General features: G+C 37.9%; 1 protein-coding gene across 1 annotated transcript in view; it reads right to left on the bottom strand.

The window, feature by feature from the left end:
• Nucleotides 1-4,145: 4,145 nt before the first annotated feature.
• Nucleotides 4,146-21,314, bottom strand: part of LOC136880221 (collagen alpha-1(XV) chain-like) — a 36,048-nt gene continuing 18,879 nt past the window's right edge. Inside the window, exons 4-7 of the mRNA XM_067153289.2 lie at nucleotides 19,938-20,078; nucleotides 10,468-10,662; nucleotides 7,903-8,018; nucleotides 4,146-4,446 (exon numbers count right to left, since the gene is read on the bottom strand). Coding sequence (XP_067009390.1) covers nucleotides 4,146-4,446; nucleotides 7,903-8,018; nucleotides 10,468-10,662; nucleotides 19,938-20,078 — 753 coding nt within the window. The remainder of the gene's footprint in view (nucleotides 4,447-7,902; nucleotides 8,019-10,467; nucleotides 10,663-19,937; nucleotides 20,079-21,314) is intronic.

Here is a 21,314-nt window from a genome sequence, read left to right as displayed (position 1 = left end):
CACAGATAGGCTTTATGGCGACGATGGGTTAGGAGTGGGAAGGAAGCAGCCGTAATTTTAATTAACGTACAGGGCCAGAATTTGCCTTGTGTGAAAATGGGAAATCACGGAAAACGAACTTTAGGAGTGCCGACAATGTAGTTCGAATCCACTATCTCCCGAATGAAAGCTAACAGGCACGTGACACAAAACTCGCAACCACACACTCGGGGTTGGAATTTGCGTCCTTCTTAATGGACTGCGGGAGATAAATAGTCAGCATTGTCCCTAGTTGATGTTAAAAGGAGAGCAAAATTCGGTAGTTTTGGAACGATATGAACCAATAAAACGAGTTTCAAATGTCACGTTCAGATTCCTGTAAGTTATTTTTGTAATATTTCTGTCCTTCGATTTCGTTTCAGATTCTTCTAATCACTTTCATATTTAAGACTGTTTCATTTTCCCTATTAAATTAAAAATCATGAACCAGTGCTACATGTCCAGCTTTCCTGAATTTCTTCTTCCAACTGATAAAGTTCCATTTCACGTATACAGCTTATGCCACATTACACGATCACTCGTCTATGAATCTCTTTCGGTTTCACTCCGCCTGGCCACATCTTACTAAAGAATGCTACTCCTGCAAGGTGTCAAGCAGAGGTGCTCTAATCTGGCGCCACGGCCTATTTTTCAGATTGTCTGTTTCACGCTTGTCCAGCCATCTGTTGGACGCTGTCAAAACCCATCCTATAGATGCTTCTTTACTTCGCGTAGCTTCATAGGATAGTATATAATCATATTTCTTTACTTCGCGTAGCTTCATAGAATAATATACAACCATATTTCTTTACTTCGCGTAGCTTCATAGGATAGTGTACAATCATATTACATTTTCGAGCACATAGCTTCTCTTTCTTACTGACAGCCCCCCAGCTCTTTCGAATTGTTACAATACGCCACGTGCTTTTCAAAGAATACGATAGCATAAGAGATGCTGAAAATATACTCAGTACAGCCCAGATTATCCAATACAAAATTTTGACGAGCATTGCGGAATAGGTAGGACTAAAATAAAGAAAATGACTTGTTTCAAGAAAGGATACATTTTAACCTCAGTAATAATAATGATGCTCTTGTGTTTCATTAGACAAAGGAATTAGTTATTTTCCTGAAATAATTATAGCATTTCACAATAAAAAGTGGATTTAATACTGATAGCGACAAATAATTAAGAGGGAGTCGTATAGCCAGGGGGAACTAAGAAGCTGAAAAATTTTAAGGAAGAAACAAAACTCACATAGAAAATAGATTATTATTTATTTTGAAAGGAAGATGAACATATTTTCATGATTCTTTTACCAAGATAACACGTTGAACACATTAACTGTCAATTCTGTGGCAAGTGAGGGGTACATGAACATATAATGATTTGAAATCAGCAACTGAATGCTCAGCACAAAATGTACAATGTAGGCTGTATGAACAATAGTAAAGAACTGTGAATAATGTGTAATTATACAAAACTTCACACAATTCACTATTAGCTAGTTCATTCCTTCCTACTGTACATACTGCACACTGCTAAAAATTAGCTACATCAAATATAAATGCTTGATTTAAACAAACGTATTCAGAACTTTTTCACCAGATCACATCCTCCTCGCAGATGTATTTGTGGACCTGTTGTCTGATACCATATAATACTGCTTAACGTGATGAGTCTAAGAACATTAAACAAGAACGGCTGTGTTTACCAATTAACAATTAAAAGTCTTACTTTTTTAATGTGATTTAAGAACCTACAGCCAGCACATGTAAATTACATGTTTCATATCGTGCTTTAGTCTGAACTGTTCATCCACACTTGTATAATCTATCTGGATGTATACATAAATTCACTTACACACAATAAATTCGTTATTTACTTCATTTCTTACAGACAAATAATACTGTGGGAGATTTCTAAACGAAATAGCAAATATTACACCCATTGAAAACACAGAACCCCTCCTGGAACGTGAGGTGGATATTGCACTAGCCTCATTAAAATAGCAACATATTGGCTCGAATTTCTAGCATTTCTCTTCTCGGTCAACACTTGCTTGCACTTCAGCACACACTATAATAGATCACACAATCACAAAACACAGTCCTATTACCATTCATAGGATTTGTGCAGTACTCGACAATTATTGATCAACTGTATCTTATGATACCCTCCGAAATCGAGATTCTAAAACTGCGCCATGAGATGTACTAACAATATTCTTTGCCTTTGATCATATACAATACAGTACTGTTCTTCTGAACTTTGTAAATAAATATACAGAAGCACTTTAAAATAAGTCGGTGGATATTAATTAGTATTTGAACACCCTAAAGGATAGCAGCTCACAATTTTCCTCTAGTGAACCTTGAACTTATAAATTTCACTTAGAACTTTAAAAAATTCGCTGTTCAGTTTTCATTATATTCCAAACCAATAGCATCATGTTTTCATGAAAAAATCATGGTTTTAAGATTAAAACGAGTTTCAATTTATCACTATCTCTCTATACTTTCTGTAATAATAATAATAATAATAATAATAATAATAATAATAATAATAATAATAATAATAATGTACTGCCATTGCGAACCGTAACATGCAAGAAAATCTCCAAATTCAATTGAAAATTGAATGTTATATTATTAGTTTTCGCCCAGAAATAACAACACGACAGATATGCTTCTCTTGATAAATTTTATTCTGGTCAAGGATTCAGTAAAGTTTGTATTATTCTTAAAAGGGAGGGATCAGATTCGAATGAAATGAATGGTTTAACTTTTATTTCAAGAAATCCTTGACAGGTTGTACACTTATCCCATTAGGCAACTCTCGCTTTTAGGTGGAATTACGGTCTATTTCCCAACACCATTAGTTCACATTCATTTGATACATATTCCTTATCCAGATTGTTGTATGGCTTAAAAAATTTGCAGTGTGCTAAATAAGATGAAGAGATGGATAGACGAGAATATCTCATTTCTAGCTTTTAGTAGCTTGCCTCCTCCCTCACACACAAGATATGTAAGTTCGCGTTCCTCAATTGGCTCTCCGTCTATTTTTCGGTAATTTAGTCATCGTTTGAGCTTTTATAGTGTTCTATATAAGACTGAAGCACTGAAATAAATAAATAAATAAATAAATAAATAAATAAATAAATAAATAAATAAATAAATAAATAAATAAATAAATAAATAAATAAATAAATAAATAAATAAATAAATAAATAAATAAATAAATAAATAAATAAATAAATAAATAAATAAATAAATCAATCAATCAATCAATCAATAAATATATATAAATAAATAAATATATAAATAAATAAATATTAAATCAATAAATAAATAACTATTAAATAAATAAATACATTAATTAATTAATAAACGAATGAATAACGAACCTTCAGATGATATCTGTTCAACTTATCAAAGGGGTATATAAGAGTGAGTCACCCTTGTTCTCGAGAAATACTTTCCTGCATTCTCTCATTATTTGCAATTAGGCACATTTATAAAAGGATTATTGAAAATATTCTCGCACTCGGGTATTATTCTCTTTTGTTTTCCTACCTTCATCCTATGTTTAAAGCGAAAGACACAACAATTCCTTGTTTTAATCATAGAAAGTTGTCAGATTTCGGAAGGCGATTTCTTCACTGCACTGAATTATTCTGTGTAAACTTCAAATGGAAATAAATACTTGGAATATGGGAAGTGAAAATGGTTGAGAAATGTTACTTCCTTTAACACTAAATTTTTCAAGTCATTGCATGATATATCCTGTAAGGTGAATGACACCGATCAAGGATGATTGTTTTTTTTACTGTCGGAGAGCATGCAATGTCATTAAATGACTGAATCCAGGTTGAATGCTGGCCTTTCTGATACGTTACTTTTTCCAGTACTTCAGCAGATCAAAATAAGACTTCCTTAACAATTTTTACTTTCTCTCTGCAGAAAAGAGAACACACTTTCTTCAAATGGTCCACATTCCAATAAGGAGTATCTTCGCTGATCACATATTAATCTTGGAAAACAGCACCACTATGTTAACTCGAAATGTTTTGACGTCACATAGTTGTGGGCCACTAATATCTTCGCGATGAAATATGGAAAGTTCATTTCACGTGCGAAACGTTCTGAGAAAGTTCATGGAAAACTTCCTCTTTCTCATCATCCGAACTTATATTTCTAATCACTCTTCGTCGTCGCCCCCGGGGCATTTGGCTCGTGGTTTCGATGCAAAGGACAGCCAGTCTAGAATCACAGTGGAACTTTTCTTGATCCAGAAGCTTATTATTGATCAAAGAAGAGGCAAGTCCCATTTCATCTCTTCGATCAGAATGCCAGCCTTCACAGAAAGTGTCCATTACTCGCTCACCTGTTGAGTCTGAACCGTGCCAGATGACCTTCTGAGGCCTGAAACAAAAGATACATAATTAGTATTGTTCTATGAAGATAGATTAACAGTAAAGTGTAAAGGTACATACGTTAGAGCGTCTATAGTGTAGGCCTCTTGTAATTAGAAATTAAGGACAAGTTGAAATTTTCACATTGGTTTATGCATTCATTTAAATTTTAATTGAAAAATTGTTAGCAATTGTCAAAATGTTATTACACCGCGGTGAATAACGTGAGATATAAGAGATGTGCCATTTACAATGTCGTTTGTGTTTACACGAGGCCAAGTCCGCGACGCTCTCGTAGCCGTCTCAAACATCACTTTTGGTCTCATTCGATTTCTTATGAGTCTAGTTTTCTCTTGCATACGTTTTCTATAGGCTTTTACTAAATTGAAAATGAAAACCTAACAAGCATTGACCGGGTCAGAGATGTAATGAATAAACCATATATAGGCTGTTAGTACAATAGTGCCGCCACTCCCAAAGTGATTTATTAACGACTGATAGATGGTATGAAATTATAATGGAGAATGTTGCTGCAATGAAGGAGGGCAGGGAAAACCGGGTATCCGGAGAAAAACCTGTCCCGCCTCCACTTTGTTCACCACAAATATCACATGGGGTGACCGGGATTTGTACCATGGTATCCAGCAGTGAGAGGCCGACGCGCTGCCGTCTGAGCCACGAATTTTCGCTTTTACTAAGTTATTAGTGGATATTCTTGTACAGTATGCCAAAATTCGTCATTTTTCAATCACAAAACTTTCATTGTCCAGCTCTGTGATGTAGTGGTTAGTGTGTTTAGCTGCCATCCCCGGAGGCCCAGGTTCGATTTCCGGCTCTGCCACGAAATTTGAAAAGTGGTGCGAGGGCTGGAACGGGGTAAACTCAGCCTCGGGAGGTCAAATGAGTAGAGGGGCTTTCGATTCCCACCTCAGCCATCCTTGAAGTTGTTTTCCGTGGTTTTCCACTTCTCCTCCAGGCAAATGCCGGGATTGTACTTAAGGCCTCGGCCGCTTCCTTCCCTCCTCCTTCCAATCTTCTCATCCCTCCACATGGATCCTGTTCAGTATAGCAGATGAGGCCGCCTGGGCGAGGTACTGGTCCTTCTCTCCAGTTGTATCCTCCGACACAAAGTCTCACGCTCCAGGGCACTACCCTTGAGTCGGTAGAGGTGGGATCGGTCGCTGTGTCCGAGGAAAAAACCAAGTCTGGAGGGTAAACCGATTAAGAAATAAAGAAATAAAGAAAAAACTTTCAATAAAATTTACAGACACATTTTATATTTTCTGGTATTTTCTGAAAGATCTTGCCGAGAAAAATCTAATTACACTTTACTCGTTACTGCGCGACGTCTGCGCCCTAAGCTACACCACCCAATAACTGGCATTTAACCGCCAAAAGCTGGGCGGCCGTCTTTTGATGACATTATGAATATAACTTCAGCTACAGTGATCAAGTCTTGTACATTCATTCGTCTACTTTAAGCTAATGTACAAACAATTCCTGCATAAGAAATATTATTTGAGCAATAACAATTTTCTTCGTAACATGAAAAGTATCACATCGATTTTTCGCTGATTCCTGTTTGAAAGACATTTCACGTTGAAACAGTGAAATAATAATTACAGAGTCTCTCTTATAAACTTTTTACCATTTGCTTTACGTCGCACCGACACAGATAGGTCTTATAGCGACGATAGGATAGGAAAGCGCTAGGACTGGGAAGGAAGTGGGCGTGGCCTTAAGGTACAGCCCCAGCATTTGCCTGGTGTGAAAATGGGAAACCACGGAACACCATCTTCAGGGCTGCCGTCAGTGAGGTTCGAACCCACTATCTCTCACAGCTGCGCGCTCCTAACCGCACGGCTAACTCGCCCCGTCTCATATAAACTAAGACCGTCCAAGCGGCGTTTTTACTCTCCTATGGGAGGCGCGTGCATATTTCTTCACTTGCAAGCAGCCTACACATGTTCGACCTGGAAAACACCAGTCACCGGCCTGAATCTCAGCTGTTAACATGGTGAGACAGTTATTATTGCAACACATTATTTTCGTATGTAAAAGTTCTGGTTTCATCTTAATGTTCGTGTGAACAGCCATACCTCTCGCTATTGGTGTGCAGAAAATCCTAATGGTGTTTATGAAGTCCCTCATTATGATAGGAAGATTAGTATTTGGTGTGCTCTTAGTGCAAGACGAATACTTGGGCCTATTTTATCGAGACGACAGTAAATGCAGAGAAGTACCAAAATGACATTTTTACGCCGTTCTTCCATCAGTTAACGGAAGAAGAAAAATCGCGTGGGTGGTTTCAACAAAATTAAGCCACTGCTCATACAACAGAAGATTCCTTTCTTACAATCTCGAAAATGTTTGCAGACAGAGTGATCAGCGCTGGTCTATTTTCCCCTCATTCTCCAGATCTAACAGAGTGTGGTTTTTACTTGTGGGATAAACTGAAAGAAAAAAGTGTATCTAACAAATCCTTACGCATTTTAGGAACTGGAAGAAAACATGAGATTGTACGCACGCTTAAAGCAGGGCGGCCGCACGCGACATGAGGTCGGCTGAGACAATTGTCGTAGCGCAGAGTACAAACGCCGTTCGTTCGGTCTTGGTTTATATGAGAAACCCTGTATTTACGCAACAGCTACGGAAAGTTATATTTTACTGACATATCAGGGAAATTGTCGCATCTTTTGTTAGATTAAGAAGGTTCAATTTTTGGAGCGTCATTTTAGTACTTTATTATTTTATTCTTAGTTTGTAATTCATTCCTTTAAATTTTTCTGTGATGTAATTCAAAACATAATTTTAAAGAAGTCAAGTCCATAAAATAACAAAGACAAATAAAACATTGTTTAATTTAATCACAAATACTTGAGGTCTGTTAAACATCAGGATACAATTTATGTTACAAAATTAACGACTGGAACTCGATTGCTGCTCCAGAGTTTCGCAGTATGTTGTCGTAAACGATTTTGGATTCGATCTACCCAGAAGGTTCTGCTAAGCTGAATATAATACGAACAGGTCATTGTATTTGCACTGATGTGCTTCACAAATGGAACAAATCATTTTCTGAGTGTGATTGTGGTGCTGAGCGACTGATCATCAAATATATTGTTTACGAGAGGGCGGTGGTCGAGTGGTTAGCGTTAAAGCTCCGTAAATGTATTGTATACAAGTGTTCTCTGACGGAATACCATGGTAACCCTGAACATTTCATCATCGTGACATCTGACTCAATGATCTATATAAAGAATTTTGTTATTAATGTATGAATTATGTGTATATTCATGTATATGATAATTTTGAAAATTTTGTGTGCATTCTGATGTGTAATTCTATGCCGTATGCTTAATAATATCTACATGACTGCTGAATATCAGGTTCGAGTCCATTTTATCCCGAATTATAATGTAGGTTACAAGAAGCTAAGTAAAGAAAATGAAAGTACCGCACTTACCACGAATAATCCGTAAGAATATTCTTGCCACTGAAGCTGTATATTTTGATCTGTTGAGGAAAGGTCCCGCCATCTCCATCAAATAAACTTCTCCAAGAACCGAACAAGACATCACCCTGAAATATCAAAACAATGTGATCGGAAGTTAAGAGAGACAAAGGGAAGTTTCCTTAATAACATGTCTGCAACACTGCTGTTTTAAGGGCTTGGGAATACTCGCTTTTCTGTCTTAAAACTCGTTCTAGAGCCTAATTTAGAGTGAGGAGAAAAGTAAGTTACATCATACGTGCATGGACGTCAACTACAAGATCACCATGTGTGTGCACATGAAAAAATTTGAGGGAGAGCTTCTAAATCTGGAGACCCCTCCTGACATGCTGAGAAATGTTTCAACATCATGATTACCCGTAATATCCTTTCATAATATCACTGATGATGAATACAATTTGTTTTACGTCGCACCGACACCGATAGGTCTCATGGCGACGATGCGATAGGAAAGGGCTAGGAGTGGGAAAGAAGCTGTCGTGGGCTTAATTAAGGAACAGCCCCATCATTTCCCTGGTGTAAAAATAGGAAACTGCGAAAAACCATCTTCAGGGCAGCCGACAGTTATGTTTGAACCTACTATCTCCCGGATGTAAGCTCACAGCTGGGCGCCCCTAACCGCACGGTCAGCTTGCTCGGTATGATGAATACTTTTCACGACCGAAATGTTCTCGAAACAAACTTTCTACGTATTAGTTCGTGTCCACTATATACAGAGTGTACTTGAAAAAGATTCCAATATTTACAGAGGAGGCAGCATGCAACAAAGGAAGGAAAAATGTCCTATAAACATTAATCCCAAAACCCATTACAACTCTATCAATGATCAGGATGTTCCAATAATTTACGGAGGGTCGTATGCAACAAAAAAACGAGATAGGTTCCTACCTAAACATTGGTCGTAAACGACTGCAATGTGGTACATGCATGACAGGGCACCGGCCCATTTTCATTTTATGTTAGGTGACACATAACATGGATCCTCCACAAGCGATGGATTGGTCGGGGAGAACCAATACCTTGGCCTGCCCGTTCACCTGACCTGAACCTTTTAGACTGTTGGCTTTCAGGACACGTAAACACCATGGTGTGTGCGGTCCTCATTAATGTAGATACACTTCGAGAACGTGTGATGCAATCCAGCAACAGCCAGGCATGTTCCAACGAATGCGTTATTCCATGCGACGCGGGGTGAAAGGCTGTGTTGTAATGGATGTCGGTCACGTCGAGCACATGTTGTGGAGATTAAATCAAAGACATGGTGCACGTTAACTGTAGTGGTAGCGAACCGTGCCTCTGAATATATTGGGTTTGCGACCATTGTTTACAGGACCCTTCGTTTGTTGCATGTCGCCTCTGTAAATACTGGCACCTTTTTTAAGAACACCCTATGTAGTACATATCGAAAAGATGTTAAGTACAAAGAAAAATCGCTAACTGGACACCAGTAGGTTCCGAACCCACAACATTCCACCAATTTGTAGCTTATTAACTTCGTAAGTGAATACGACATAGGCCACCATAGCTCAGTTGGATAGAACATCCAACGCGAAATCGGAAGGTTGCAGATTCGGACCCCACTGGTATCCGGTTGGCCATTTCTGTTCTGTACAGTACTTCCAATCTTTTCGATATGCTCTACATGTACTGAACACAACCTAATACGTTAAAAGTTTATTTCTAGATCATGGATGACCTCAAATTTTGTCTGACTGCTTGGCTTGAATGACTGCATTAGATTTTCAGCAAAGGCAGTGGTTTTAACTGAGTATTCCTGGCCAGGTCAGAAATTTTTACCTGAATCTGAGGGCTGATTCTAGGTCTACTCAGTAACATGAGAACAATCGAGGCGCTATTTGACGGTGAGCCAGTGACCCCGGTCTAGAAAACCAGGATAATCGGACGAGAGGATTCATCGCGCTGACCAAATATCCACTCGTAATTTACAGGCCTCCAAGTTGTGCAGTGGTCGCTTGGTAGGCCAAGGTCCACGAGGATTATTGCACCATAGGGTTTGGTTTTATGGTTCATTCCTCTGACTCGGGGAGTGGGTATTCTTCTTTGTCCCAATACACCCCTCTTTATAAATTCACAACACAACACAACACAACACAACACACCGCACTAACAAACACCACAGGAACACGCAATAGTGAATATATCCTTTCATATATGACAAGCGTTAGGAAGGGCATCCAGCCGTAGAACAAGGCTACATTGACTTGTGCGACAAAGTTCGCAGCTGCAACCCCATCAAGGTGTAATAAAAGCGGTGGAAGAAGACGAAGATCTGAAATTTCACCCCCTCCGGAAATTTTTCAGTCCAAAAACCTACGTAGATTTATGTATTTTTCATTTATTTTATCACGCCCATTATGCCTCATTATATCCTATTGCATAATTAGGATGCTTAATTGACCAAATACCCATTATTATTAAAACATTTTATATTGTCTTAATTTGTTTGAGTAACAAATACCAAAAGCATATTACGATGAGTTTCAAAATTGTATGTACCTTCGTATTAATAATAGGTAACCTCCAGTCTTCATATCGCACGACGGAATTCAGGCTTTGAATTCTTGTTGACAGAAATGCTCGGAATGTTCCATGTAATCCTGCTCGCCTGGCTTGACGATGACAAGAATAATCTGCACCTCGTACACCGTGCATGTCTCCAGTCCACGGTTCGTTCAGAGCTGCCAGCCTAAGCTGAAACGGAAGTTGAAAAATTTCAAAATACAGTATAGCAAAGGCATACTTATTAAAGAATTAAATTCACTTTACAGAATGTTTAGAACGAAAAGTTCAGGAACATTTTATTGTTATTAATATCAATAACCATGTGCCGTTCTTTGATCCATTCCTTTTCTTTATGTCATGCGTACGTTTACTACGTTAGTCAGTAATCCTGAGCATCCGGAAAGTCACTAAGCACTTAGACTAAGGATTTAACCCTTAAATGCAAAATTTAATATTTATTTTAAAAAATAATGGTTTTTATTCCAAAATTGAAATATTTTCATCAGAAAAAAATGTAATATGTTTGTCAAAATAAAGATTTATTTATTTATTTATTTATTTATTTATTTATTTATTTATTTATTGTTAAGATTGTTTAATGTTTTATGTACCGGTATATGTAAAGGTGTACGATTACTGCAGCTACTGGCACACAACAATCTTAGGGATATATTTTCTCACGCATTCTCTGCGGTAAAGAACATTGTATTTGTTTCACCTGAACTGTTTAAAGTTTACACTCCAACCCAGTTGATTAGCAAGAAAAATCACGAACTAAACGATAGTTACACTTTTAATACACTAGCGGCCCCTAGCGAGTTTGTCTACAAGGTAGAAATAAGTGCACTCTTACAAAATCGTAAAGCAGGTATAGTAAGCAAGTAAATTCTCTTTTGCATATATACAATCTGTACATTTAAGGGTTAAATTAGTTCGTAGTTCGAATCAAACTACGTTTTTCCTAGAATCTTTCCGAAAAATGTATTGGTAGAACTGATTATTAATTGTTGTGTGACATTTTTGTCTTCATTTTTTCCATTGTCGTATAACATTTAATAGTTCAGTTGAATACAAAATTATAGATATTGACAAAGAGATACCGGTATAGTGCTTAGTTTTTCAATTTAGCTTTTAATTATGGTTCTTTCAATGGAGGAACGTGGTTTTCTTCTTGAACTCGTCTTTCGACAACTTGATAAAGACACAGATTTAGTGCAGAAGGCAACTGCTGACAAATTCCTAGAAACAACTGTACCTCATCGCATTTCAGTTCGTCGACTTATCGAGAAATTTTGAGAGAAAAGCTCAGTGTTAAACGGCGAACGAAGAAGAAAGCCACCTGACCTAAACGGAGAAAAGTTATTGAACATGTCTGACTATGCTGTGGACCCAATCAAAATTAGTGCAGAGTTTGGTGTAGGATGAAGATAGAGATTACAACAGCACATCAGACGGTTCAACACTGAATATGTTTCTGTACTAAGCATCAGTGGTGCAAGGCTTAAAAGATGCTGATCATGTAAAATGAATCCGTTACTGTGAATGGTTTACAATTTTTATTGAAAGGAATACTTCTGATATTCTTTATGTCATTTTCAATACAGGCGAGGCCTGGTAATCAACAGATGAATCTCGTGCTGTGAATGATGCGCTGTTGTATGATCAGAAAATTGGAGTCTGTGTCACTCTCCAGACGGCATATTGTTGCCCCGAATAGTGAACACTATTGTTCATTGCTCCAATATTTAATAGACCAACCAGAGGACGAAGAGCAAAAATAATCTGCAATAAGTTTTTCTCGTCATATTCACCCTTTATTAAGTATCAGCATGTAATGCCTTTTCTCTTATCTTTGCTCCTTAGAATGTTATCATTATATTGCGATGTTTGATACAGAAACAAATTAATAAAGAAATAAGTGCCATAACCCTACCTTGATGTTGACATTGTAGTTGGAGTAATGTGACCGCTGTTTTCCGCTCATCATTTAGCTAACAAAACGTTAAGTACCCATTCAAGTAGTAATAATACCCAATATAGCAAAACGTCGGATATCTCATGCTATCCGGTGTTCCAACTTGGCCACACCGTTGGCATTTTTATTTCTCAAAGACACATTTCAAGGTAAGACTGTTTGAATATGATTTAACACTATCAGAAAACTTAAACCAAATCACTAACTCTCATAGTCGTGGATAATAATAATAATAATAATAATAATAATAATAATAATAATAATAATAATAATATTTGTTCAACGTCACTTATTCTGCTGTAAATTTTAATAGACGTCGAATTGTCGGAGTTTCTTTCCGCTGGAATTCTTTAACCTACCAGGAAACAATCGACGCGGAGTTGTCGAATTTCGAATACTACAAGTGGCAGTGAGTTCATTCGGGATCGATGGGGACCTAAGAACAACTATCGAGTGCGTCACAGAGGTCATTCATAGTCGCGTGTATTAAGAAACGTGTCATTATAAGACAAGTTCCGTACAACGGAGACATTCAGTAAAAAATAATTTCGTGTGGCTGTTGCTAACCCTGCGCCTATTATTACTATTTCTTGATTGATGCAGTACTTTTGCATCTGTTTCTTGACACAGGCCAGAGCAAAATACAGTTCCCACCGAAGTCTCAGTCGCATTTGCGACTATGACAGTATGGCAGCTGACGAATTATGGGTATTATACTAGGAAATTGTATTCGCAGCACGGTTACAGTGTCTGAATATTATGGAAGGTGTTAGTCATAGGGTCAGTAATGTTACACAGTAAAACTTTCTGGTCCGGTGATGAAAGCAATAGCGAACCAGCGGATCGTTGTAGATAATATCGTTACAAGCTCCGAAGATTCCAAAGTGAAAGTCTCAGAATATAACAGCAGCTTTGGGGAAAGGTGTATTTGAACATTATATATATTTCTCAGAATACTTTACCAATGGGCTCAAAACTTCTCCATACGCACAACAGCATATTAAGTAATATGTTTATGTAATATAAACTATTATTATTATTGACAGTGGTTTTACGTCCCATTAATACATCGGAGGATGTGGGAAGGTAGCGACCATAACCTCAACTAATGTGTGAAAATGGGAAACCACGGGAAAGCATCTTCAGGGTTGCCGACAGTGGGATTCGAACCCTCCATCTCCTAAATGCAAGCCCAAAGCTATGCGCATTCTAACCACCCAGCCAGCTCGCTCGGTATTATTATCATTATTATCCTCATTATTATTAGTATTAATATTATTATTATTGTATTATGCCAATAAAGACAGAGTGTAGGGAGGCGGAAATTAATGCTGGCGAGTGATAGTCATTGCGTAGCGCTTGCGACTATGTGGAAGGTGCCGATAGCAAGCTAAACAATAGCGCCTGCGAATTGTTGAGACCTGCGATAAGGAAGCTCCTACATGAAGCTTGAAGCTGATGAACAATGGACCAGGTGTTCACATTAATATGGAAGTGGGAACTACTAGAATCTTCTACAGACATTTTTGAAGTGCGCAACTGCCGCACGCCTGTCAGTCTGGAGTGAGTCATTCTTGAGCGCGTCAATCGCGAGTGAAAGAAAGCCGCTACCTGATTATTGTTATGTCTATAACTCGGTCCTAAACTGGTGATGATGATGACGATAATGATGATATTTGCTGTTTAAAGGGCCCTAGCAGCTAGATCATCGGCCCCTAATGGTACGAGGTGCAACGAAATGCAAATTAAAACTTTAAAATGTATCCACTGACTAGAGTCTAAAAATAATGGTGATGAAAAAAAAGATCGTGAAAAAACTCAGCGGATCCAATTCACAATGTTTTAATTACTGAGTTGATGTCCTACTCGTTGGCTGAACGGTCAGCGTACTGGCCTTCGGTTCAGAGGGTCCCGGGTTCGATTCCCGGCCGGGTCGGGGATTTTAACCTTAATTGGTTAATTCCTACGGCACGGGGGCTGGGTGTATGTGTTGTCTTCATCATCATTTCATCCTCATCACGACGCGCAGGTTGCCTACGGGAGTCAAATAGAAAGATCTACATCTGGCGAGCCGAACCCGTCCTGGGATATCCCAGCACTAAAAGCCATACATTTCATTTTTACTGGGATGATACGTAGTATCTAAAGGGGTCCAAAATCCAGGTCACCGGCCCCTCATAATGATATTAATCACTGGGTTTCCTCGCAAAGTGGTACTAGTCGGAAGTAACATCGACCTATGTTATTCCGCACGTAATGTTACTAATTACAAGTAGTCTCATGGTTTCAATGTTATCATCCCTTGGTCACCCCTTTTAGTCGCCTCTTATGACAGGCAGGTGATACCGTGGGTGTAATCTTCGTCTGCGTCCCCCACCCAGGTCGTAAAATTAAAGTTACATTTACGAATTTTTAAAAATTAATTCGTCAGTAAATATTTAGTTTGTGATAGTACATATATCACACCCCCGAATTATATGTAGAAGTTAGAGATATTATTGTCAGTATTCGATTTATTATTATTATTATTATTATTATTATTATTATTATTAGTATTATTAGTATTTCATTTATATATTTTGCCATTTATATTGGTAAGCTGGAAGATATCCACATATGTAGGTATGAGTAATTTGTTTTGCACGAGTGGGAAAACATTGCTTTAATAACTCTGGTAATTTGAATGAGTCATCTGGCTATCCCAGTGTTTGTTGATGTACTTGTGTCAGGAAATTCCATTAGTCATGTATATATCCCAGCCTGATGAGATGAGCTTGTTGTTGTACCAGGGAAATTTGATGATTCATGTAAAACCCCCGAGTGTTTGTTTATAACTTGGGAGAAAGAAGAGGTTTACTCATGATTGGCTGGCAAGCACCAATCCAGACGTATCATATGAGAGGAGGGGGATGTTGATGTCTATAAAGGTTGATCATACGGCGGCAACCAAATACATTGTAAGGGTGATTGTAGAGGTGATTGTAAAGGAACGAGAAGGAAGATAACTACAACTACAACTACAACTACAACTGACGCACTGTACGGGAAGGAAGTGGTGCTGATACACGGTACTGGAGTGACACAGCTGCAATGGACTGGACTTCAAACGTTCGTGGAGCGTAGTCTTGTTATGTTTGTGGAAAGTGGCTGATTGTGGAGAGTGCTTGCGCATTAAGTATGGTAGCACTTGTGGCGGCCTAGCATTATATGTTGGTGAAAGCTATCTCAGACTTTCCATAAATTTATGTTGAGGATCGACAGACGTGTGTATATATCTTTACAACAAGTGTTAAAATATGTGAACACAGTAATGCAAGGTACAGTGTCTGTGTGATGTGATAACTGCCGATTATGAGAATCGGTAAGTTGAATTGATATAGAGACAGTGAAGGGTATTTATCTCCATACATGTACATTGTTCATCGGAATATCTACAAATGGTAGCTTAGTTCTCGCTTTCGTTTTCCCACGATTTTCATTATTATTGTTGTTGTTGTTGTTGTTGTAAATATGGAGTCTTCCAGCAATATTTTATGTGTGTATTATATGTATAATGTTGTATGTTGATGAGGTGCTCATGCACGGAATTTGTTAAGAATATAGTTAGCTATTTTAGAATCAGTGTTATTGATGAACCTAGGAGGTTAGGTAAGGCCTGCAGCAGATGTACCAGTACGCAGCATTATGTACACGCCCTGGGATATACAGTTTATCAAGGCCAACTAGATATACAGGCCATAAGGCTCCCCCTCCACTTCGGGCGCTACGTCACACTAGTCGCCAGCCGCTTCACTTCTCACCAGTGACTTGTAAGCTGATCTGAACCTCGCAGCAGTGAGGCTATCGATGGTGTTGAATGATTTAAACGTGTGTGAACATTGTGAATTATGGCCACGTCGTGTTGTATACCTGGTTGTAGAATCAACTACAGTTCAAAACAGCCTAATGTTTCAGTGTTTAAATTTCCTACTGGCGTGTTTCGGAAACAAAAGTGGATCATAGCCATCCATCGAACCGAATTCATCCCTTCAGCAAGCTCAGTTGTGTGCATAAAACACTTCGACGAAGTTTCGTAATTAGGGACGATTCCGTTAAAAGACCTGATGAGTCTCTTTAACTGTAAAACCTAACCATTTAAAACTCTCAAACGATGCTATTCGTAAGTTTTAAAATGTGCCTGCCTATCTGTATAAAAAATCTTCCAACAACGAACAAAAATCCTATTCAAAGACAAGAAGAAATTGAAAAACGGGAAGAGGAAGGAAAGAAAGAAAGCTTAGGAAGAATATGACAGGATCAAGGACTTGGATGACGTTCAGGGTAATTTCAGTATTAAACGCAAATTAGATTTGGACATAGTTTCCGTCAAGTTTAACAGCCAAAGTCTGTATTTTCAAAATGTGTGTGACTGAGGAAAATATTCCGAAAATTGGTACTTCCTTAACATTAAACGAGGCTCTTGATTTTAAATCCATTAAACATGATATTTTCATGAGTTATAACCCTGATATACGTGCATTAGGTGATGGGGGCAAGATATTAAAATGGTCAAATTAGAAAAGTATTTATAACTTCCTGTTTAGACCTGCTCGTAACTCAAAAGTGACTGTCCACGACAAAATAGAATCTGTACACAAAATAATCGATGAAATTGAAAGTGAAGTTAATGAGTGTATCATTACTGATAAATTATAATTTTTTAAAGGAACAGTTAAATATAACCTTTGCAGAGAAAGTATCTTACTCCTGTATTCTAATAACATGGTTCACTTCAATATTTTTCGCATTTCCTTGGGCGTAAACGAAGATAAGACAGTCAACGTTTCTTACAATGCCCCACTTGGTTATTCACAGTCTTTTACTGCAAAACTAGGCACGGGAAATTCGGGTATTGATGATTCACATTGGAATTACTTGAAAAAAGAAACTGAAATTGTTAAAGGAGCATGAAATATTTTGTAACTTGTTGAATGGAGTCTACATAAAACGTGAGCTGAACTATAAAGGACGAAAGGTTTTAGTTTTGTTTTTGCTAGTGGCTTTACGTCGCACCGACACAGATAGGTCTTATGGCGACGATGGGATAGGAGAGGCATAACTGCTGGAAGGAAGCGGCCGTGGCCTTAATTAAGGTACAGCCCCATCATTTGCCTGGTGTGAAAACCTTCTTCAGGGCTGCCGACAGTGAGATTCGAACCCACTATCTCCCGATGCACGTTCACTGCCGCACGCCCCTAACCGCACGGCCAGATCGCCCGCTAGGAGGAAAGGTAGAGGGAGTTGCTTTTATTAGTAAAAGCGGAGAAAATAACACTACATTAGCTACAACTGCACAAACTTTTATGTTGTTATCCAGTCTTTAAAAAAATAAAGACGTTGTTGATTTGTTTCGATGTAAGAACCTAATGTGACATTTCTTAGAAGAACTAACTTTGCAAGTCTTTAAAGTATTAACAGATAGTCCTATAGCTTATAAGGTAGCATGCATAATTTCTAATAATAACACGAAAATGTTTGAAAAGCTGTGCAAAAGCAATTTACAAACCACTTTTCAAAATCCATTCGACGAAACACACACACACACACAAAATTGTTTGATACTGGTCATTTATTTAAAATCTTAATAAATAACTGGCTTAATCAAACTGACAACTTATCCTCACTTTGACAACTCTGAGTCAGACAAAAAAAAATGTCTGAGTCTATCTAGTGCGGCCTTGGCTTGCTCCTGCCCTGTACCAAAAGGTGTTGTACCAGACTCTTTTAGAGCTGCAAAATGTAAACCTGTATACTAATGTTTTTACATGAGGATTCTCAGAGAAAAATTCTGACTTCGCTTGTCAACAATGTTCTGGAAAACGAAAATGTTTAAACATGCAGTGATTAAATAAATAGTTTTAAACATTTCGTTGACAGATGTATATACATCTTTTGTCATATATTATTGAATAACAATAGAAAAGTTACCGTAGATAAACTCAGCGCTGAGAAGAAGAAATCCCCAGGAAAATAAAAATGTACAAACTGAAACCTTAGGAATTCTTAGGTAAGTTTTAAGTTGCAGCTTAATATCTAAGAAAGGTTTCAGACTATTGTTGTGAATTGCCATCATGCATTTTCCTAGTAACATTAAAACTTTTTGTATACGTATTATGCGTTCTAATCTTTTAAAGATACCGTGTTGAGTTACAAGTGACAGATGTCATCATAATTTTACGTAAAGAAATGTACATGTACTGCCCTTCCATTTTTCTCCCCGCATAAAACTCGTGTAGTATACAAGCCTAAGTAAAGCCACAATTGAAGGAGTGTTCAATTTTATCGTTAAGGTTGAATAAATGAACAATATCATGGTGAAAGTGAGAGCGGGCCCTACACTGCCATGCTGAACGCCAGCCACTAGCGTGACGTCACGGTCCGAGCCTTGTGGCCTGTCTATCTAGTGCGGCCTTGAGTTTATCATGCTCTTATCTAAATTCGAGGGATCCATTCTGGTGAACTCTGGCGCCCATACTACGGACATTTCGGTTAATGATGCTTATTAATTTTATTAAGTTTTTGAGTAATTTTATTTATATATTTTTATTTATATATTTTTATTCATGATTTTATTTATTATTATCATAAAAAAATACAATTTATTCAGTCAAAGAAAATACAACTCTGGCTTCAATACCTCAATAGAAATTCGTAGTCAGCATTAATTTTACCGCATTCAAGTAAATTAAGCCGAAACGTAAGGAAGTTTTTTTAAATTTAGATTGATGATTTCACGACTCTAAATTGTATACATGATCAGAGTTTGGGCTTTTGCCGTGTCAATTAAACAAGGTGAAATTATTTTCGTTTTGCAGATAAATTTGTTCCGCGTCTTCAGAAGAAAATCTCGACCGGGCGAGTTGGCCATGCGGTTAGGGGCACGCGGCTGTGAGTTTGCATCCGAGAGACAGTAGGTTCGAATCCCACTGTCGGAAGCCCTGAAGATGGTCTTCCGTGGTTTCCCCATTTTCACACCACGCAAATGCTGGGGCTATACCTTAATTAAGGCCACGGCCGCTTCCTTCCAACTCCTAGGCCTTTCCTATCGCTTCGTCGCCGTAAGACCTATCTGTGTCGGTGCGACGTAAAGCCAATAGAAAAAAAGAAAAAGAAAATCTCGACTGTTCACGAGAAGATTTTTCTTAACAGAGCGACTATAAAATATCTTATATAAATTGTCAATGCTTCACAGAGCAAGTTGGCTGCGCAGCTCGAGCCATGTGACTGTTTGTTTTTTGCATGGATGGTTTAGAACTCCACTGTTTTCAGTCCTGAACATATTCTTTTTTTCATTTTCACACCAGATAAACTGCTGGAAATGTTCCTTAATTAAGGCCATGGTTGCGTTCTTCTTCCTTGCACTGTCCTATCCCACAGTCGTCATAAGACCCGTCTCAGTCAGTGTGGCACAAAACCAACAACAAAATTATTAGCGCCCTATGATACTTACAAAACGTGTAAGAGATGGTCTAAGGTTTCCATCAATCAACTTGAATGACTCTACTTCAGGTTTTACTGGTTGTGGAGTCGTTGTCGGAGGTGGTGCTGATGTTGAAGGAGACTGTGTTGTTACAGGTAGGAGTGAACCAAGCTGAAATTATAACAATACACACTCATGATTAAGCGTCAGTTCAGAAGAATAATTAACTTGAGGTGAAGGACTATGGAATATGATCAAAATGACCCAAACTCTGATAGGAATACATCCTTAGAATAGAGGGAGGATCGCAGTACCAAGTAAATAATTAATTTATAACCAACAAAATATGGTAAAATACATATTAATAATACCACTGAACAAAATATGTACATGTCCCACCCAATGTAGAAGTACATAAATACGGACAGACATAACTGACGGTATATAATACAAAGAATAGAAAAGCATGATATAATATTAGTCATATGGTTGGTTGATACTCTAAAAGGCACTACGGTAGATCTGAAATACGCAGATTTTGAAAACGTAATAAGTCATAATTACAAGAAATAAAGCCTAGTCCGAAAATATTAAATCATTCTTGCACCTAATAGAAAGTTGTCCGACTCGTTGGCTGAACAGTCAGCGTACTAGCTTTCGGTTCAGAGGGTCCCGGGTTCGATTCCCGGCCGAGTCGGGGATTTTAACCTTAATTGGTTAATTCCAATGGCACGGGGACTGGGCGTATGTGTTGTCTTCATCATCATTTCATCCTCATCACGACGCGCAGGTCGCCTGTGGGAGTCAAATAGAAAGACCTGCACCTGTCGAGCCGAACCCGTCGTGGGATATCCCGGCACTAAAAGCCATCGACATTTCATTTCATTGAAAGTTTATAACAATTTAACTATTGATGGCTAATGTTTAATGTTAAATATGGTAAATCTCTATAAATTCGCGGGTGATATAAAAAATGTAATATATAATTGAATTGGTCATTTGGAAAAGGGTACATGTCCACAAAAGTAAATTTTACAGGAGAGACAAAAAAGTGAATAAATGGTGAATGAGTGCAAGTACCAAAGCTGCATTTTGCCAATGCACGTAAGAGGTAAAGGGCCTTTTATTCCCATGATACGAATTTCAGTTTCCATCCCTAAAGGATAAAAATTCAAATGTTGTGTCCTGGAGATATGCCCTTTTCCAACGGAATGAAATGTTCTTAGAAATTAAACACATATTTATCATCCCTGTCTCTTTGATTTTGTTTTAAATTACATTTTATCATTATAATGTCTCTTTCTTAATCAACGTGTAGAACTTAGAAATCGAAGAATTACAAAAATATCTCAAACAATGTACATAAATCGTTTTGATAAACAAAACCAGTAATATTGTTCATTACAT

This window comes from Anabrus simplex, chromosome 1, assembly GCF_040414725.1.
Source record: "Anabrus simplex isolate iqAnaSimp1 chromosome 1, ASM4041472v1, whole genome shotgun sequence".
Classification (NCBI taxonomy): Eukaryota; Metazoa; Arthropoda; class Insecta; order Orthoptera; family Tettigoniidae; genus Anabrus; species Anabrus simplex.
This window is presented reverse-complemented; position numbering and strand designations above follow the sequence as displayed.